Source organism: Manacus candei, unplaced genomic scaffold, assembly GCF_025592945.1.
Source record: "Manacus candei isolate 608988 ecotype Guabito, Panama unplaced genomic scaffold, ASM2559294v1 h1tg000060l, whole genome shotgun sequence".
Lineage (NCBI taxonomy): Eukaryota > Metazoa > Chordata > Aves > Passeriformes > Pipridae > Manacus > Manacus candei.
In genome coordinates this window covers 5,526,989-5,549,270 of record NW_026138108.1, presented here as the reverse complement: position 1 = coordinate 5,549,270, position 22,282 = coordinate 5,526,989, and the positions used below count along the sequence as shown (strand labels likewise).

The 22,282-nt window shown below is 44.3% G+C and overlaps 1 protein-coding gene across 2 annotated transcripts in view; it reads right to left on the bottom strand.

The window, feature by feature from the left end:
- Positions 1-22,282, bottom strand: part of SLC22A18 (solute carrier family 22 member 18) — a 65,604-nt gene that overhangs the window by 24,254 nt on the left and 19,068 nt on the right. For both annotated transcript variants that reach the window (XM_051804031.1, XM_051804030.1), the window contains exons 5-6: positions 711-826; positions 105-215 (exon numbers count right to left, since the gene is read on the bottom strand). In XM_051804031.1, the coding sequence (XP_051659991.1) occupies positions 105-215; positions 711-826 (227 nt within the window). The remainder of the gene's footprint in view (positions 1-104; positions 216-710; positions 827-22,282) is intronic.

The window sequence follows — 22,282 nt, the reverse complement described above, 5'->3', positions numbered from 1 at the left end:
ATCAAATGCAATGTGCTCTCAGCAACTTGAGACAAGCCTGGTCTACACTGTATGTCATCTTATTTTAAATACATCAGCAATCACGGGTAATGGGGGAGATTTACCTATGGGAAGCCCAGCCAAGACCTTGACTATAAAAACTTCCATTACTCCTGGAAACTTCATCAGACGTAGGATTTCTCTGATGCTAAACAAGCTGCCAGACTGTGATGTACCTACAGAAGATGACATATTGATTAATACTCTATTTATACAGGTTGAGGGTAGAAAGTAAGAAACTCTGAAACTATCTGCTCAGGTTCACCACCCCCTTTCCCAAAAGGCACTTTTGTCTCTGCTGCACCAGTTTTCTGCTGATGGCAGGAGGTTGGGAGCTGGTGCCAGGTCTGCATGCAGAGGAACCCAGTGAGACAGTGGGATTGCCTCCCATGCCAGACCAGACTAATCCCCAGCAAGGGGTCCACATTTCCCTTTTCTGAGATACATATCAAGCACTGGGCTGGAATACTGCAATTCTACATGGCAGAGTGATCGACACGTAGGAAATAATACTCTACCATAAGCAGAATTTAGGCATTAAAGTGTCAGCATTTCAAGGTCAGGACCTTTTTGCCCTTAAACGCAACTCTAAGGTACTTCAGCAGTTCTTGCAGCATGTCAATCCCCTGTCCTTACTCATGTACTTTTTATCAGAAACACTAAATACTCACTGTGCTCTGTCACATGCTGGTTTAACTTTGGTTTAGTCTGCGAAGGGATCCAAACCACTGCTATCAGGGTATTGATGAGACTTCCCACCAGCCCAACATATGCAGGAACAAAAATGCTGCAAATGGAAAAAAATACAGGGAACTGGATAAATATCATAAACAAGACATTTTTAACTCCCTCTTGCAAAGTCTTGGGCGCTTGGGTGAGAACAATCCTCTCACAGTTGCAATACTATAAAAGAGTTCATATCCCCTCATAGAGGGTTTGGATATGACCACAATTTGAAGTTTTACCAGAAGATGGCTATTGCTATCAAGATAGTTTATCGTTTTTATTATTAATAGAGTATAATACAATGTTTTAAACCTGCAATTGTCAGGGGAAAAGAGCTCTTCTTGGTTTAATGAAGCTTAGAAATCTTCCCACAGACAGCACAGCATCTGCTTATTAGAATCCATCTAATCCCCATCTAATCACCAACTTCATTCATCTAAGTATCATCTCACCCCTTGAAATTTCTCAGTGAAATCAAATGAAGTTAAGGAAAGCAAAGAAAGTACTCAAGATGATTAAGGATGGTAGAAAACAGCCTACAGCCAGAACTAAACCCACCAGAGATACACTACCACTTGAAAAGGAGACATTAAAAATAACAAACATGATTTACAAAACCTTCTGAGCAGGTAATCAGCACTTTGACTGATGCACTTCCTTTTCTCCAAAGGTGCCCAAAACCAAATCAACACCCCTCCAACTGCCCATCTGAGCCTCAAACAATGAATCTTTAACAGAAGTGGGGGCCACATCCTTAGAATGTAGACAAAGTGAACAGCAATTATTAACTACAATTGTACAATGATAAGAAGAAACAATTACAACTTATCTAAAAAAAACAAGCACAGACATGAAAAAATCAATAGAGTCAGTAATTAGTCCTCAGTTATTGCTGTCCTCTTAAAAGGGAAGGTTAGGAAATCACTCCTCCTAGTCTTTAAGGATATATGGGAAGATTTCACATTCTAAAGGGCTTTAACTCTGACAAACACAGATAGAGCAAAGTCCAGGGCTGGAAGACTGAAACTCAGAGAAGTCGAGCTGAAAACAAAGGGAGAAGTATGTTTTAACAATGAGAGCAATTATCCACTAAACTAGTTCATTAAAAATCTCCCCTGCCATAGGAACCGAGTTATTTGAAGGGTTTTCTAAAACATGTGCTAAAAACCTCCCACAGAAAGCAGGTTTGGGGTGGGAATGTCCAGCAGAAATAGCAAAGGCTGGCGTCACAGAGGGCACAAGACTAGGAGACCATCATGGTGCCTTGGAGGCATCGAAATTTAAGCACTTTGGACTTCAGCAAAGTAATGCCTAGGTTTCACCAGAGAAAGCTTTGGGATGTGTGGGTCTGTGCAGACTCAAAGTGACTGTGCCATCCCTGCATTCCCAGCAACCTGTGTTGCAAAGATAAGATGTAAAAGCGAGCTATGAGCCACCAACTGATGCTCCCTGTGAGCCTGCTGATGAAGGACTGCTTATTGCCTGAATTTTTACTGCTGATTTTCTTGTCAGTCCATGGTGTGTGGTTTTCATGGAATAACCAGCAGCACTAATTGTAAATGCCTCAAGTTTCCTCTGTGCTAGAAAAAGGTGTGGTCTGAATAATTTCTGGAGTATTATTTAAGTCACAGAGCAAGACAGTTGAGGATTTAAATGCAAACAAGCAAGAAAAGCATCAAAGAGAAAATACATATATATACACACACATACACACACACACACACGCATTCCTACTAATAGCAACGACAAACATCCCAGCTGAATATTTTGATTCTCATTAATTATTATTAATAACAACAAAGTCAGATAGTATCTTTCTGCAAATGGACTTAGTGCAGTAATTTAGACCTGCTGCCTTCCATCCTCCAAGCTGTTCCACTAATTAACTCAGACCACAAAATTAGTCATTTACTGGATCATTACTTTTTATTTTTAGTGCAGCAGATTGCCACTTTCTAATTTAAAATTATCTGCCAAACAGTTCCCAAGTGACTGAAATCAAATTTGTGGACACAGATTTTCACCCAAGAAATCCAGAATTTGTACTTTATATTGGAAAAAAAAAGTAAATTTACTAACAAAATAAAAAGGATAAAATAACCAAAATAAGTAACTGCAGCTGGTTAAATGTTTGGTGGTTTTCTGCTTTGTGTGTTTTTATTTTTGAGGTTCTGTATTTCAAGCTTTCATTCTGATATTGAAAAAACACATCACAAAACCTTTCATTGGACAGAAAAACTTCCTTTCTGGTCCTTTTTTTTTCCCTGGGGTTGTCCAGAATCCCACATACCAGTGTAAGTATGTTTTACTCTTCTCATCCAAGAACAATTACAGCAATCAATGAGGGAAGGATCCCCCTGTAAAACGAGTAACAAATGATGCAGTATTTCACTGCAAGCATATGCCAATTTGTTGCTGTGAAAGGGAAAGAAGAACCTTGACAGTTTATGTATTTGGGAAAATTTGGGCTTGATGTAATGGATTTGTGGAATTTTTTACATCTGGTCACTGAAGTCAGAGAAATCCAGTAAGATGTGGAGCTCAAAACTCTGTTTTCCAGACAAACCCGAAGCATTCAATATCCTCTTAAAAATCCACCTTCTTAAGCACAGCTTTCTGTAACTGCTTTATCTTTTTCCACTTTTTAAGCACTGTCATTCCTTGATGGAAAGGCAAAGGTGGTGAAGGTACACCCTCAAGTTAGCTGCTCCATTATCTCATCCTTCAGCAGGGATAAATAGTAAAATTTGACATAACTCACCTGTGTCCAGGAAACCACCTTTTACATTTGTTTGTTTGCTCATTTAAGAAAGATGAAGTGAAACCAAGGGTCATAAAAATGCCATATTGTCACAGCAGGTTATTAAGTTTTTTCTGATGTATCTTAATTTTTTTTTTCTAATGTTTTCATTACAATCCATGAATTATACAGGATGACACCTCTTGTGCCACCCCTCCAGTATGGCATCAGTAGAGCATATCCTCCACAGTGAAAGGCGTGTTTTACAGAGCAGTACTGGGCTCCTTTCCTGACAAATGGTCACCTCTGAAGCCCTCTGAGGATAGCTTTGGGATTTGGGTAGGTGAGGGGCTGCATTCTCTTCTCCTGTGATAGGAAGACACACAAATATTTGCACTGCAATGTAAAGGGTGCTAAAACCAGGGCAGATGTGCTGAAACATTATTTCTGGCAGCAGGAAAGACAAATGCCAATTGATTGAGAAGACAGTGTTCTTGCAATGATGCTGCTGGATGCTCAGCTGGAGCTGTTCCACGTCACCTCCAATGAGGAAAACTCTACCTCCACCCTCAGATATTGTTGAGAGAGGAGCTGCATCCTTGCAGATGTGGGTGGGAAGGAGGCAGTGGTGGCTTGGAGGAGTCCAGCAAGCAGCAGGAGGGTAAGGGGGGGTTTGTGCCCCGCAGCAGCCCTGAGGAACAGAGCTTTGGCAAGGGGTATGGTGATGCTATTGACATCAGCAGAGAAAACATCTGGCAGTCAGCACTCTGCTGTGCTTACTGGACCCTCTTCTGCATGTTAAGCAAGCAAAGGACCCAGAGTCAAGCTGTTGCCCTTATTTCTTACTGGTCAAATGAGGAACAAGTGGCACAAATCAGAGCAACTAAGGTAAAGGTAAGACACTATGACCCCTCAGCAGAGTCAAAGGGTAGGGCGGCAGAGGTAGGAATGCTTACTGGGTTGGTAGCTCCTGCTGAATAAGACTTGGCTCATGGTCACTTGTCTCTTTTTTTATTTTAAGATTTAAGCATGAACTCTTATCTCTGCTGATATCAGCCAAAGTCCTTCTTCATTCAATTGTGCCTGTTTGGCTTATCAGGAGGAAGCTTCAGCAGGAAGGGATGCAGTGGCACTATTAAGAAGCACATCAAGCAGGTTGCTCCCACAGGACCTTTTCCCATCCTCTTCCCCTTCCTGCCCTCCCTCTCATCCCTCCTGGCTGTCCACAAACCAGCCATGTGGAATCAGAGTGAGCCCTGCCAAAACCAGAAGCAAATTTCCTGAGCAGGGTGGAAGAACAAAGGCTGTGGGCAGGACTAATACAGTTAAATTAAAGGGAGCAAAAGGGCGCAGCAGCTTTGACAGCTGAGTTCATTGTATGGCCTCTTCCAGCTTTGTGTTGATTAATAGGAGATTAAGAGCCTTTACTGTCCTGGGCTTCATGGCCAAAATAACTTGGGTAACTTTATCTGTGTATTTCAGCATGTTGCTTATAATTCCTTTGCTTTTTCATCTGGAGAGAGGGAGTCCCTTGCTGACTTTAGTCAGCAGCCTTCCTTCTCCCCTGGGGATTTCTGCTACCAAAGCCCCTCTCAGGTTGTCAGCTAAGACCACAGCTGCCCACTATTCTTTGTTTTCAGCCTTGCCATGAAATGGAGAATAAAGCCCATTGCCCTGTCCTGCATGGGACTCATGTGTCCCAGGGTCCTGCTGTCAGGAGGATGTAAGGATTTTGGCTGCAGGGAGGAACCTGGAGGAGGACTAGTTTTTGCAAACAGGAGCAGCTGCAGCTTGCCCTGACTTAAAGCTTTCAGAGAAATAAGAAGAAAATGTGAGCAGAGGGACTTGGATCCCATGAGCCCATAACATCCACCAAGCACTGCTTAACAACCTAACAAAAGGCCCTCCTTTTCACTTTCCTGAGGCCATCAGGCAAATGTGGTGGGTGCATTAAAAGCATCCTTTTAAAGAGTTTTAAAGGATTTAAAAAAGTGGGATGGCCATCCCAGGGCACACTTGCCACAGGACCCACAGTGTGGCCTGGTACAAGACTCACTTGGTAGCCTGTGGCCATGGAGAAGGGACAAGTGGCTGACAGCTGGGATTACACATCTGGAAACTCCATCCTTAATGCTGGTGGGAATGCAGAATTGATGATGAAACCATTAATAGTAGCATCATGGTAAACAGATTAAACCACAAAAAATCCTAGCATCCAAAGCCAGCTGGAGGAGGGTTGCATTTCTACCCATCTAACACTTAACCAGCCTCTGTATTTCCTGGCAGGTAAATCCCAGTGTGCACCACATCTCCCAGCTGCAGCAAAGTGAGGACCTACTCTATGTTACCTCATGACCTGCTCCCATCAGGGTCAGTTAGTATGAAGCAAATGAATGCAATCAGGGTTCAGTTTCTGAATCAAGACATAACAGTAACAGGTGACAGCAAGGGCTCACAGAAGTTCTCCAAATCCTGTCACATGTCCCTGAAGTCAGAGGTGGCACACGTGAAGCACCAAAAATATACGGAAAAGTTTACAGCAAATGCAGCTCTTGGAAAGCGAGGCCTGGCCAGACAAGTATGTGTGGGTGTACAAACACATATGCAGAGCATTTCCCAGTAGCTTTGAAGCAATGCTTTCTGCAAAACTTCCATGAAAAACACAATCCCACAAAGGCATGTGAACCATGTGGGCATCAGGCAGTGGCACAGGAGCAGGAGAGAGGCCACTGATCAGGCATTTGCAGGCAGATAATAATTCCAATTTGCAGACAGGGGGCTTGAAGAGAGTCCCTGCTGGTACCTACCAGGGTACCTACCTATGCCCCTCAGGCAGTGCCGAGCCAGGATGGGCACCAAAGCCTCCTGCTTCCACCTAGGAAGGCTGCAGCATAACAACATGGAATACAGTTTTGGGCTCCAGACCAAATTCCAGTCCTGGCTCTGACCTTGCTGGGTGGCAATTCCCATCTTTAGTTTCCTGTCTGAAAAGGCTGGGACAGACCCATGGAGGTACTTAAGGGCTGCTGCCAGCCAGGAGGCTGCATTCAGGCTGCGTGTGCCACGAGATGGTATCAGTGGCTCTCCGATTAGCATTCCAGCCACAGACCCTGCTCTGCAAAACCCAGGAGAAAAACACGCTGGTGTAATTGCATAATTAAATGTTGCGTCAATACAGCGATTCTTTCGAGGAGGAAGCAGTTCCCAATGATTAAAGATCCCTGAGGATTAAAGGATCAATGTGTATTTCAGCAGTGAATGGGACTGCGTTTGTTTTCTTTCTCTTTTTCTTAATAAAGTCAAAGTTGAACATGGAGACAGCACAGATTGTTTTTTAGTGACTCACTCCTACTTCAAAACTGCACTGCATAAAGCCGGCATTCATAGTCAGCCCAGATTCCTTAAAGAGCTCTGAAAGGACTCTCAAAATATTTCTTTGATTGCAGTTCGGCCACACTATCCCCTCATACCCTTAGAGGGGCAGCTATGGCTGAAAAAGAGCTGGTGAGTTAAAAAGAAAAGAAAAAAAAACTGAGGTGAAACAAAGAAAGTTCAGGTGAAATCATGACACCAAATCTCGTGCTCCAGTAAACAGCTTTCAGTCTGTAAGAAAGCGGGCAGTGACCATTGTGTTCCTGATAACTAAGTGATACATAAACTTAGTACATAATGTAACTTATTGTAAATTAGTGATGGCTGCATTTAAGGAACCTTGTTTTACTGCTTTGACAATGCTTGCTGGATGCATTTCATCTTTGACCCATTGTGGTCTAGTCTATATTGTTGAGATTCCTCCTAAAAACAAACAAAAAAAAGCACAAAATTTCACTGAAGTTTCTTAAATAAACAAACCCAGAAAAGCCTCAACCAAAAAAAAGATTCACTGAGCCTACAGAATTTTTACACATTTCCTGGTATGTTCATGCCAATGCACAGAGCTAGTCCAGCTTCCACAGCCCAGGGCAAGAAATGGCACAGTAACACATATAAACCCGGACAACCCAGTGCTCAGCAGACTTCAAGGCAGTGCTGCCAGTGAAGGGTGGCCAGTACCCTCCAGGACATTAATGGTGCCTTTGAGAGGAAAACAAAAAAAAACCCCAAATCTTCCTTTCTGCAGTTCCTATTCCCTGCCTCATGGACAAAACATCAGACAAAGACATGAATAAGTGTGCTTTGAGTCTTTCCCCTGGCTCTCCTGTCCCAGCATGTGTCCAAGCACATGAGACAATGGTACCTTAAGCACAGAGCACAGTTAATGCCAGCTGAAGGAGTGTTAAATCCCAAGGGGGAACAAATGTAGCCTTTAAGGGAGATGTGCCACAAAAAGATGCCCTTTCTCACTTGCTTCCTTGTGGTCAGGTAGAAGGTCCTTCACAAGAGGTAGGACAAATCACCTAGGATAAATCACCTGTATTTCACCATAACCCCTCAGTTAGACTTCTTTGGTTGCAATTTGCACATTTTTTCACTGGGAGCCTGGGATTTGTCTAGAGACAGAACATAAAACTTGAGTGGATAGCCATCTCCACCCATGCATCAGCAGGAAAAGGAGGGAGTTTACTGCCTCGACAAAACTGGAAACCATGACCAGGGTGTCCTTTTTGCCACATATGTTTTAGATGCTTTAGGAGCAGCAGAAGTTGGCTGCTGCTGATTTGGGGAGAGCAGGAGGCTTTTTTTCACTTGGTGAACTTGACACCAAAGCAGGCTGTCCAAGGAGGTGGTGAGACTTTGCATCCACACCCTCTGCAGAGCCCCTCACGGGGTGAGAATGAGTCATCTGCAGACAAGTGTTCATTCAGCTGCTTATTTCTAATGGCAGCCACATCTGGAAAATTTGGGTGGTGGGAAAGGAAAAAAATACGAAGAGGGTTATGGGCAGCCTGTGTGACCTGTTTCCATCAGAACTGGGTGAGGGAGGGATGTTGAAGATTGGCACTGGTGCATTAGCAGGGCAAAGAGCCAAGAGTGCTACAGTGGAGGTATGTCAGAGCTGCCTTGTGCTGGAGACATCAGACACAGGATGGGACAAGGCCAGGACCTCACAGTGATCCCCAAAGTCATTGCAGCCACCTGTGCCTTAACTTCCCTTAAGGGAGTGAATGTCACTCAGTGTTGTCACTGAAGCAGCAAAAGGAAGGTTACTGGTGGGACTTGACACTCCATCTTGAAGAAAAAACATTAGGTCAGTGCAGGGCATTGAATAAAAACACATGGGTTTCTTCCATAGGGAAAATCCTCCTTTGGCAGAGCTTCCTAGGTAAAGAGTGCTCTGTATGAGCAGATAAGGCTGGCTGTCCATCAGGGGCTGTGCAGCAACAAAGTGATCTGTCCCCCACGAGAGCCTGCTGCTGGGGAAATCCCAGCTCGAACTAACCAGCTCCAGCTCAGGCACAGCAGATCCCGCTGCCGGGGTGTGAAGGAGATGGTTGTGGCAGGATGCTAATTCCCAGGCAGCTGGAGCAGCCTGGCTATGCCAGACTGTTCTGCTGCTTGATCCAACACAGTGCTCTTCCGAGGAACTTGCCTAATTGCCGGAAGAGGCGTATCAGTTACGCTTCAAAAAGATGTGGGCGGATTTGCATGCTTTGCCCATAATCCGCCACTAATTTCGAGTATCATTTATTCTCGTGTGCTCTTTTCTGATAAAACACCCTATTTTCAAATACTGCACTTTTCTAATTCAAAGCTTCACTTGTATGTGTGATTACTGCTTTTCCCTATTGCATGGCATAGACAGTCCCACTGGTGTCTTGGTGCACTGAACACCTGCACATTTACATGAATTTATAACAAGCAGGGGAATAAGCTGCATTCCCCAAGAGATTTTAGCCAGCTGGCTGGCTAAGGCGTTGCTTGACTCACACTCATACATAGTATCACCCTGTACCTCTAGAAATGGAGAAGAGTAGACGAGGATGAGATATGGCCTGCACTTCCTGAACGGGGGGCTTGCAACATCTGGCTTTGGATGAGCTGGGGCAGGTCAAGATAGGCATCAGAAAGTAGGTGTAAGTGGCCAGTGCTCACATCAGAGGCATCCCACTGGTGAGGCTGGAACATGTGCTCTTCAATCTGTCTGTGCATGGTCTGGCCTAGCAGTGAAGTAAGAAAGTTTGCTGAGGATACACAACTAAAAGAGTACTGGGGAAAAGCGCAGCCAGTGGGGAATTGCATATGGCCCTTGGAGGGCTGAGGGATTGACCAATAACATGGCAGCTTAAAGTCAGTGCAGATTAAATTTAAAGTGATGCATTCAAGGAAAACAGGTCTTAAATTCATATGTGAAATTATGGTTTCTGAACTGCTTATTATTACTCAGGAATGAGACCTTTGGAGATCACAGACTGTTCCACAAAACCATTGGCTCATTGCTCAACTAATCAAAGATTAGGGATTGCCATGAAAGAAACAGCAAGTTGAACAGAGAACCTCATTAAGCCACTGTATAACCCATTGGTTCACCAGTACTTTGAGTAGTGCATGGAATCCTGATCCCCTCCTCTAAAAAAGTCATCTAAGAAGTGGGACAGGCTCAGTGGATAGCAATAAAGACAATTCATGGTAATTGGCTTTATGCTTGAGGAGGCTGAGAGCCTTCACCCCAGGAAGATGTCCAAGGGACATCTAATAAAGGTGCACAAGTTTTTGAGAGACCTGGAGTAGGGAGTTAGGAATTGACTGACATGGTCATTTCCGCCACAAAAACTGGGAAGCACCAAACAAAACTGTCAGAGACTGGTTCAAGAGAAAGAGAAAAGCCTAATTCTTCTTGCAACATATAGAAGGTCAGTGGAGTTTGTTGCTACCATTGTTGGGGAAACAAAAGGTTTAGACAAATACAAGGAGAGATTAGATAAACACTTGGAAGAATGATGCATTGAAGGTTACTAAAGAGTCACGAATCACAGTCATTCATTCATGTCAGGAAATCCCCTGAGCTGAAAATATTTGGAGGCTGGAAAAGTAATCAGAGAAGTATTGTGCAAGTTTGTCCCACTCTTTCTCTTCCCTAGGATTCTTACTATGATTTTTATCGGAGAAAGGATAAGGATACCAAATCACATTGAGATGCAAGTTCAATTTCCTCCTCTACATTCAGAATCAAAACCATGTCTCCCATCACCACCTCGCAATTTTTGCTCATTCACTGGAAAGTGCTGCTTTTTTTCCTGCAGTTCTTAAACATCCCAGAGAATAAATAAGAATAACCACAACTCTCACTTTGTGCTTGGGACAAGCAGTTGGGAAAGGGTAATGCTACATTTCAGTCCAAGAAACGTTCATATATCTTATCAAGGGACTGTTTAACATAACACAAAGATGCAATCTCCCATCTCTTAGTCTTTTTCTTGGATACTCTAAACAAAGTAATGCAAAGTAGTATTACAAAGTAGTAGTTTTTTGGGGTTCTCCCTCACCTTCTTCTTCTTTATGATGGAGCTTTGTTCCCTAACAGGTAGCAAATCCTTTAGGATTTTGTTAGTTTTGTTTTGTTTTTTTTTTTTTTTAATTATTCAATTAAGCAACAAAAACTACTCTTCCAAGCTCAGAATGTGGTAAATTATTAAAACGCTCCGTTTGGGTGTGTCGCTGGGTAAGGACTCCCACGCACAGACTGGTTAGAAGGTGAGCAGTGCTTGCTAGACTACTCGGTGACTCACCACCGAACGCATCGTTAATTATATGTTACAGCATGTCTGACTTCATAGAGTACTGTAGGTGGTGTGAAATAATCTTTGAATGAGTTCAGCTTTTTCCAGCTTTTATGAGGTTACAACACTTCAGACTCCAAAAGACTCAGCTGGGCAGGAAACTGTTGAGGATTTGCTATAGTAACCTGAGCTGCACTCACAGCACATCAAGTCTCGACTCACACCAGTGGCTTTGGAGAATCTGCAAGTTAGGCATCGATTGGAGTTGTTACCTCCCACCATCCTGAGGTACTCACTTACTCAAAGCTGGCTCAAAGCAGTGTGTGGGCAGAGCTGAATTTTGCTGCCCAAAGATGAGGGGTGGGGTCCAGGCAGTTCCTGCGAGGGGAAGGGGTAGGATTTGGCTGGGAAAGAAAGCATGAAGAGAGCTCTGGCTAGCCAGAACCCCTGCCTTTTCTGCTGGCACTAAGGAGAGAGGCAGTGACTGCTATTTCCAAGAGGACCTGTTCCAAAAACAGACACAGACACCAGATGCTCTGGCTTTCCACAAACAGCATGCCTTCTCAATACCCTGGCACAGGCAAGTACACAATAGGACTGTGGGCAAATAGTCTGATGCCATAGGTAACAAGCTATTTTGCCAGTGCTTTTTTTTCCCCATCATCAGCCCACTAAGGCACTCTAACTTCTTCCTCTGTCAATCCCTTTTGCAAGCAGGGATCTGGCAAGGCTACTGCAATGATCCCAGAGAGTAATCCTGGTGTCACACAAAAGCAAGGACCCCCTCTACACCCCACACCCATAGGCTATGAGGTAAATAAATAGTGAAGACACTGACTAGCCAAGTCTGGCACTTAAATTTCATCTCACCAGGACTGGGTTCACGTGATTGACATTTTTAAGCTACGTAATCCCTGGCAAAACAAGTTAATTCTTTACCTTGAGGTAACTAACTGTAAATGCAGCATCCTACCAGACGTATGGCACAGACTGATCTTGCCTTGGAACAAGTAGTGGCAGCCAACAGCTCTTACTCTGAGGTGTGAAAAATCTTGCCATGCTTCATCAAGGGCTCCAGCATCTTTTGTCTAATAAGACCTTTTAATGAAATAGTACACATAAGGACTAATTTCATATGGGAAGCAGTGTTGGAACACTAATACCCAAAAGTCACAAATAAAGCATTTCACATGTCAGGTGGAAGACTTTCCAGCATCCCACTCCAACCTCTTTGGTTGCACAACAGGCCCCCTGAAACCAATCCTTTCTCCAGCAAAGACAGAGCCTGCGGGCTGTGGTGCAGCTGATTTGATTTCATGAAGAGTTTGACCCCAGAAGGAGGCATCTGCATGAGATGAGTGAGTCACTCCATTTCAATAATGGGCGAAACCATTAATTGAAGATGCACAGTTTGCTTGTTTGGGCAGGCTTCGTATGCTCAAACCAGGAGTGGTCTCCCTGCTACTGTATTTACTGAACTCCTCCAATTAAGTACTTTGTTTCCCTCATCCATAATGACAATGGTTTCTGCATGTTAAATATATTCAGAAAGGAGGCTGCTCTGTGTTTCATAGCTGCAAATTGGAGTAGCTTTCTCCTCTATACAGTTTGTAGGAAAAAACACTAGCCAAGGAACGGCTTAGAAACTTCTCGCTGAGTGATGTACTTTCAATTGCTTTGTTTAGCATAGTAGGAAATCATTTTGGGGGGTTAAAAAGCACATCCAATACTAACTAAAGTTGCTTGCACTTTTAGGAGGAATGAATCAAAAACAAATTTAATGCTTTTCATACCAGTCGAACATAATTGCAGAGTCTTCTATGCATTTTGGGTATTTCGGTGGATTCTAGCATTGCCAAAGCCCTGAACAAGAACACTCTTTAGCTGCAGACCTGCTGCAGCAATTGCATCTCAAGCTCTGCCTCACACACCTTTGCTCTCAGTTGGAGGCACTCCCCCTTAGGGAGAAAAAGCACTTTGTTCATTCTTCTCACCACATTTCATCTTGGCCCCACTACAGAGACCACCTACAGGGATGCCAGTTAGTATCAACTGCATTATGCTGAACTGGTATTTATGGGAGCGCTCGGTGGGAACCACATCTTAGGCAGCCTCACGGGCAGCTCTCCACCCAGCCACTCGCTTATGGCAGAAGCCTACTCCGTTCACCACCAAATGTCAGCAACTGCAAGCTACCTGATGGACTAGTACGGAAAAAGCGAGGCAGAGTGTTTACTGTATTTCTAGTTGCATTTAATTGCAAATTAGCAGCTGGAAACAAGGAGGGGTGAGCAATGTGTGAGCCGCCAGCTGTCTGCAGAGGAGTTTGGAAACATCCGATTATCTAGAATCGCAGAATATTCTGAGCTGGAAGGGACCCACAAGGATCATTGAGTCCAACTCCTAACTGAATGGCCCATATGGGGATCAGACCCACAGCTTTGGTGTTATCAGCACGGTGCTCTGACCAGCTGAGCCATTTCTGTAGCTGCAGTGGGCTAAGCGCTGGCCCACAGCACACTTGGGATCTGCTGTACCTGGAAGATTTACATTTCAAGCCATCTGCTGTTGCAAGAGGCAGAGCCCACACACTTCTTTGTCAGGACATCTTAGGGAACAGCTGTATTTTAGGTGCTACAACCAGGTGACCGAGGGCGGCAAGGGGCCATGTTATTTGGTGGCTGGCAGTGACAATAATTTTAGACTGGCACCTGTGATATCCTGGAGCCTTGCAGAAGCTGCCTGCTTTCAGTAGGAGGACCAGGGAGGTCCACATAAATGGATAAACTTACTGATGAGGAAATTATTTACCTTTTGAGGTTGTTGGCTTTTTTCTTTTCTGCACAGGGAAAAGAAGTTGTGTGTTTTCATTTCACATTGATTTTATTTTTGGCGGGGCAAAAACATGAAAATGGAAACTCCAAAGTGCTGCCAAGCCTGTTGGACATATGTCTGTACAGCACCAGGGAAATACTGGGGTGTCCAAAGTGCATAGATCCCCAGACCTGGGTCCACATCAGTCCTTGTAATAGTCCTGCTATAAAGTTTTCCTTTTTTACATACAGAAACAGACCTAATGCAGTGGGAGCTGAAAAACCTCACAGTTTAAATCTAAAAATTTATCTTCATAACATCCCTGTGGGTAACAGTGATGCAAACACCCCAGATGTACCCACAGCAAAATGAAGTACAGAAATCTTAAGTGCCTTAGTAAGGTCCCATAAAGATCATGATGGAAAAAAAGCCCTAAAAATCAGGTGTCTTGCAGGCAAGTTTAGTGCTCAGACCAGCGGACCACAATTTTCCCCTCCCCTTTCTTTTCCCTGGATCTCCCAAAAGCCATTTTCTGCCTGAGCCATAACTCTGATGCACAGGAACCCACAACTTGCTGTGTCTTGCAGCACCCTGACAACACAACACCAGCACCTACATATTACAGCACCACTGATGAGAGAAGCACACACATGTAGATTTTTGAATTGTGTGACATCCCTATTACTGTTTGAAGAATTCTTCCCCAGGAGCCTTGATATTGCACACTGGTGTCTGCTGGCCCAGCTCAACAGGAATCAGCTCCCTTAGAAACAGGTTTCGCCCTAGGGACACATCCTGGAGCCCTGACTCAATTTAAGCATGGATTTGAGTCAGTAGAAACTTGTCTGAGTGAAAACCACAGGGTAAGAGTAAAACAAGCCATGCAGATTCTGAGGAATTAGTAAGAAATGCTGCAATCCTGGCTGCACCACGGGCATCACGGAAAAGAGCTTGGAAAATATCAGCTGGGGACTGTCAACTGATGGTTGGAAAACATCAATATGGAAAAGATGCGAGCCAGTAAAAGCTGAAAATGGTTTGCAGGATCAGGCCCAACATCAGCAGTGTAGATATGGTGGCTGCCAATCCTCATCAAAATGGCAGCAGCCAACACAAAGAGCCCAGCCAGAGTGCAGAGATATGGATTAGCAGCAGGAAAGGACCTGAAATTCATTGCTCTTCAGTAAGTTATCAGATAGCAGCAGTTGAGTAAAAAACATGGCATGAGTTTAGTACCAACATATTTACCTTTAATCCCTGCTTCAGGTCAAGGTTAGTAATGGCCTCAAAGTCTTTTTTTTTTTTTTTTGACTAAATTACACAAACTGAGCACAAGTTTTCTATATATTTGCAGATATAGCCAACATATCCTGTATTTCAACTACACTAATATTGTGATATCCTAAAGCACCATGGAATTTGAAGGCATTAGTGATGTTCTTTTTGTGTTGCTTTAAGTCTGGTAATGTTTGCCTTTATTTTCTCCCACAGACCTACTTCTTGTAAAATCCAAGCATTACTGAAAGAGAGTCTTAAAAGATCACTAAACATGTGGAAAAAATTTATCCTAGAGGGAATATGAAAGCCATCTGCCCAAGATTCCCTCTGCACTCATCCTGCAGATGCGAGCAGCAAGAGATCGATGCTCTGGTGGTGAACACAAAGTGGCGAACCCTGGTCTTGCTGGCATCAAAAGAAACTGCACATCCAGCTGTCCAGAGAGCTCAGAGCATATTAGCTAAGAGCATATTAGCCCCTAGGTTAGCCAAGACTTTATCAGTTGGAAAGTCCCAATCATGAGTGCTAGCTGCAAGGGGGAAGGAAGAAAAAAAAACTAACAGGGAAAGATCAGGCAGGACAAGCCTGAACATGTTCAGTTTGTCCTTCCTACGTTACAATTATATCCTCATTCCTCAGAGCAAAAGGCAGTTCAAAGACACAATAAACCCCTTTCTAGTCTTACGCTTCTCAGGAACGTCACTGGAACGGAACTGAAGTGGTTCCCAGAGATAAGGCAACAAAATAAAATTAAACCCTTCCCTACAGCTACACATTGGTAAAATATCAGCAGAGAAATAGAAGCACCATTCAGACATAACTATGGCATTCATCTGAGGAAATAAGACGTTCCTTAGAGGTTTCAAGCTCATCAATTTAGTATAGTGCTCCTCAAACTCTGCACTTTTCCTTTCTTTGCATTGCCTCTAAGGCTCATACTAATTTCATTTTATGGGTTGGATACTATTTTATTGTCAGGAAATGTGATTCCCTTTTGGTGTACAACTTTATAAATTCTTCGGTTTAGGTCCCAGGAAATCTGGGCTAAAGCAGCACAGACTGTAGAATGGCTTTGGAGCAGGCAAAGCCTGAGGGACCAATTAAAACAGCCACCAAACTGGAGATTTCTAAAGCTTTTCTTTCTTCCCCTCAGGCAAATAAAGGGGACAAAGAAAAGAAACAGAGCTGAAAGACAAGGCAGGAAGCATGCTCAGGATGGACCTGGGAAGTCTCCAAGGGCACACCCGTCCCATCCTGTCTCCCTCCCCAACCTGATAAAGCAAAACCGAAGGCATGGGGCATAATGATGTCACAGGGAGCAATTAAGTGGCAAGGGGAAAATAATTGGATTTTCAGCTAAAACCATGAGTCCCTAAACAGCCCTAACAGCAAAGCATTTGGCAGCTGCAAACCTAGACATTGTTGGGACAAGCAGAAACAAAAGGCTCCATCATCTGTTACCAAACCACACCGAGACCATCAAGCACTTATTGAAAAGTCATGATAAAGTGAAACAACAGTGGTTTTAAAAAATATTTTTGAATCTCCTTCACCAAGACTTTGATAGAGTATAGAAATTGCTCTGCCCATCATCCCAGCTCTGGGATCTCATTTCCAACATACATTCACGTAACTGTTACAAACTTCAACCTGGCACAGGACAGACATCTTTTCTACCATGATGGGGCCGCATGAGAACTTAATTACTCAACTAAAAAGCCACAAATACTCCAGACTGACTCAGTTCAGGTGCACCGGATTTTTTTCCTGCCTTTCACTGGGTCAGGGAATTTCTTTCCACCCTCTTCCAGCCCTTAGGAAAGGGGCACATGGCTGAAGGAGTCAGCAGTCTTGAATAATCAGGGAGGGACTTCTCTAGAACAAGGCAGCAATGTGTCTTTCTTCTGGGACGACATTTGCATGACCGAGGGATGACATAATAAGTCCACAAACAAAAAAGGCTTTATACACGCATGGTGGCTTTTGAAACTTCTCTGCACTGACTTAGTCCTTCCCTTCTATACAGAAGCATCACATTTTGGGGGCAGGAATTTAAGCTCCATCTGCACCAGGTCAATTGCCTTCTCTGCAGCCATGGCTGTATCTCATTTTTTCCGACTAACGCAATCCTACAACCCACATTAAGGATGCCGTTTTATGGGGCACAGTGTTTCCCTGTAGGACTGAAGGGATTTATTTCTGCTCTGGTATAAAGGCATAAGAGGCAGGCCCAGGGTGACAGACCTATTTGGATAGGAGAACCATCAACATACTGCTGGAGCCACCTCAAGAGGCAAGGCCAGTGCCTGAATATCAGCTTGCAGTGATGGAGCAGAAAGAAAAGATAGAAACAGTATTGCCAGAGTGAAAGAGGAGCAACATGCTAAGACCATGCCACCCCCCACCAAAAAAAAAAAAAAAAAAAAAAAAAAAAAAAAAAAAAAAAAAATCGAAAAAAAAAAAATCAAGCCCCTGTTAGACCCTTGGGACCTGCTGAAAGAACTGAACAAAAAAAGAGGTGCTGAAGTGCTGCCAGAGAAGCTGCATGCCAGGACACATCCCTGCGAAGGCAGCCCGAGTACTGTGTGTACCGCCAGGGCACCAAACTGGTGCTGGAAACCCAGCCAGGGTGTAAACTCATGGTGCAGATGATCAGACTGAAGCAGAACTAATGTTTCACTTCCAGCATGGGCTGTTTGCCAGATGTGGACCTCTGCTGAGAGTTAACTGAAATGCATTTGAAACTCTGCACAAACCCCTCTACTTCACAGGTAACTTGTTTTTAAGGAGACAGCTGAGCAGTGATCTGAGGTGTAAGAATTAGATAGTCCAGACCCTCACAGAAAAGTGTCTGGGGACTTTCAGAGAGGTGAAGCAGGCACTACAGGAATGATGGAGGCTGGACCAAATCCAGCCTCCCCAAGCCTAAGGGGATTCACTCATGCTGCCGGGAGCAGGGAAACCGTTTCTCACCAGTATAGGAAGTTGAGTGCTTGGCAACAAGGAAGGCAGCTCTCCCACAACTCCCGTTACGCAAACAGCTGCCTTCTGCTGGGTTTCAACATGCTTCGCTGCTCCAAAAATAATTTCCTGCTTGATTTGTTACCATTAGCAGGAGCACAGAGTGCAGCATGAACAATTATGCCGCTCCACACTGGATCCAGCCAGCCACTGAGTTCTAGCGAAAGCCCCGATTTCTTTTTTTGGCTGAGGGGCCCGATTGCGCAGGAGGGAAGGTAAGCGGGGTGATAGCATAAGCCTTCTCTTCCTCTCTGAGGGGTGTTGACACAAGCCTGGACAAAAGTACCTGTCACCTTTGTCCTTCCAGGTCCTTTTCCAGAGCTGACATTTCCCAGCCCTTGCAGCTCCTAACACTTATGGCATGTAACTAACACTCAGCAACCAAGCAGGAATCAATGACAATATAAAGTTCAATGACAAAGTCACTGCTTGCTGGGCAATTAGGAGATGTGCTGGTCCTGGACAGAGTTGCTGGAATTCCCCCCCAGCACAAGAACCGAAAAGCTGCTATCATTCTGGCATTCCCACTGGATGACTTTGTGTTCCCTTTGGGGGTTGCTGGAGTAATAAGTCCAGCCCAGTGCTTTGGGAACGGCAACACTTTCCTTTCCTAGCTGGAATTTGGATATCAAATTTTGCCCTAAAGTGCATCTGATTTCCTGTTCCCTATTCCCAGCCCGGGCATCTGCATGCCCCTTCCCAAGGGCCTGCCTTGGGGGGATTCCTCCATGGGCTTTCATCAACAGTGCTTTGGAAAGCTCAGGTAGTACAGAGAGTTAAAGATTCCAAGGCCCAGCACATCAGCACCACACTCCATGGCCTGTGCACCACCAACAGCACAGCACACCAACCTTCCCAACTCATGGCCTTACACAGCAGTTAGCTGGTATCTTCCAGATGAAGTTCAAGTAATGTTCAGCAAAGAAATGAAGCAGCTAAGTAAAACTCAGTGTCACCAATTAAAACAGCAGCTGCAAAGCAGGATTCAGAAGGTGAGAGCACGACCACAGAATCAACCTATTTTAAGGCAATCTTTTTATACTTTGAAATCGAAGTTGTGCAATGGCACATGTTTATGCTTATGCATTGTAAGCTCAAAGAGACCATGAGGGACCATTTAATCTGATCTGCACCACATGAGCCTTACCAATCTTTTTTTCCCCCCAGTCATTCTTTGAGCCACACAACGGCTTATGAAAGATGTCCCTCGGCCATGACTAGAAGAATATAAGGGATGAAGAACCCACCATTGCTTTTGGGGAGCTTTAACAGAAACTAACCTTAGAAGGTAAAGCCCTAAAAAGAGAGGAAAAGTCCCATCAGCTGTCCTGCACAGGACATAATTGCAGCATGACACCCCAGCTTTCACATACAAGACAAAATATGAGTCTGAGCTGACCCAAATGCCAGGTAAAGCCCCTCCTGTCACAGTCACAATAAATGGGAATAACCCTGCAAAGAAGGTGACTCCTCAGCTGTTAGAGGACCTGAGCTGGGCAGTAGGACAGGACTGGTGGGAAGAGTGTGCAATCTGGTTTCTGTGCTCAGCTGCCCCATGTCTGCAGCAGCTGCTGCTCCCACAGCCCAAGGGAGTTCAGATAAGCAGCAGCTCAGCTTTTCCAGACATAGCACAATTCCTGTTTACAGCCTCTGGGCTAGTCTTTTCAAAAGAAGGAGCTAGGTGTCTATTCTTGCAGGAAACCAGGTGTGTAAACAGTTCAATTAATATGCCCAGCAAACTGTGCTCTAGCACAGCAAAGAGGGCTAGTGGAGACAAGCCAAGAGCACAGGAGCCGATGAAGGAAAATACTTTTAAAGAATATGCTTAATTAGAGATGGGCCTGGGCCAAAAGTTCATATTTGAACACCTGGAATAGCCCAGGGGAGAAGAATGGTAACCTGAACCCAGATCCATGTTTTGTAACTCTCTCCTCTCCCAAATGAAGTAAAACCCAGCCCCAGACCTAACCATCACACAATCTGAGCTACAGGGCTCCAACAGCCAAAGCTTGGAGGTCTGGTTTTCTACTCACAGCCTGGTTTTGGCCAAGTAATTGTGCTCAGCTGCTGGTGCCCTCTGTTCCTCTCACCCCACTCCACCCAGTGTACTGTTGAAGGCCCACTCTGCCCACTCAAGACCATGCCCCTGGATGACTGACTCATGGTGGAGATGCCTGTCCGGTGTCTGATGGCTCATCCATTTGCTTCAGCAGCCATGGTATCCTCAGCACTGTGACCAAGCCCAACTTTTCCCTGCACTGCCTTCTTCCTGCCCTCACAGGTGACAGCTGCACCTCCTGGTCAAAGCAAGAAGACTGCCCTAACACAAAGCCAAGTGGCTCTGCTCTTGTCTGTAAGACAAATATTGACAGTAACTCTTAGTTTTGTGCCAAATCCTCAGATTTATGGCTTGTTTTGAATGGTACAACCTCTGTGGTAGGGAAAGCCTTCCCTGTCATTTATGAGTGCTGGCAGAAGTGGCAGACTCCCTTTTCTCCCCCACAGCTCAGTTCTCAGGAACTGAAAACTAAATTTCCCCCACACCTTACCATCTCTTTTGACTGCAGATTTTCTTTATAGCAGAGTCACATTTGACAAAAAAAGTTCAGACCCATCCCTGTAAAACTGCTCTGTCACAGGCACATCATGCATTTCAGACAGCTTGCAAGGCTGACTAAACATTTACTTTTGGATGGCTCATTTCCAAAGCCTAGAGAGAGATCCTAGTCCACAATAAGAGAGTGCCTGGATGTGCCATCAGGTGGCTTCATTGCCCTGTTACAGGGTGCCATTTGCATTCCTGTGCTTTCCCCCTCACTGGGTGCCACTGCTGAGCTCGCTGTCACATGCCCCTCTCAGGGCAGACCTGCAGACAGGTCAGGCCTTAGCTCCTAGCTGGATTATTCTTGGTAAGTATTTGTCACTCATTTTTGTATCATCTGACCTTGGATCCTGTTAGGCTGAGGTAGGTGACTAATGCACGTGGCTCTTGATTGCTTTCCAGGTGGGCATCAGACCTCTCACCAGCACAGAATGGAATGAATTGGCACAGCTGGAGAAGAACAAATGGGATTTTCTCACACTGGATGCTTGAATAATCAAGGCAGTGTTTGTGTTTTGAAAACCTTTGGAACGGTTTAGGCCCATTGCTATTCAGAGCAGTTTTGCACCATGGATGCACTTTTGGAGCTATTGCAAATTCTTCCCTGCTGTGGCTGAACCTCCATTCAAAGAAATGAAACAATTTAAAAAAATAATGATCAGACTTTATACAAAAGCACAGGCAAAATTTTATGAGTCTTTCAAGGGCCAAGAAACTCTGTCTGAAAGTGCTTGCCACACAGCCTCCAGGCAAAATCAAAATGATGCAATTTTTGGTAGGTAGTACAGATTACAATCAGGCAGTTAAACATCCCAGACTGTGTAATCATATGCAATGAGAACACACGTGGGTGTAGTGTGAGGTGTGAGCCTGGTGTCACCAACCACAGGCTCCTCTGGTTACCCTAAAGGAGTTATTCAACAAATGCTTTAAAAGTTTCTTTTCTAAACATCAGTGGGTCCATCTAGAAGAAGGTCTCTTTCTGTCATGAACAGTAGTTCCTGGAAGACTGGGAAATGTCCAGAATTACACTGGAAAACATTAGCCATAAGAATTGATTCATCATCTGTCTCATATCCAGCTGTGTCTGGACAGTTAGAAAGGGGAGGGAAAGAAACCCATCACAGACAATATAAAATCTGTTATACAGCTTTATATCAGGAAAGAGCCTCTCTAACCTTCTGTAGGAAGTAAGTTCAAACATCTGACACATGAGCATCCTCAGCTTTAATAACCATTACCGTCTTTCATCCCCCCCCCCCCCATTTTTTTAAAGTCTGAGAACAGCATTTAAGACTGGCTTCCTTTAAGCATTGCTCAGATGCTCCCCAGATGGTTTTTCCAAGGGGATTTATAATTATTCAGGTTTTTTAAAAGAAATATCCTGCAGCAATCTTTTAGGTT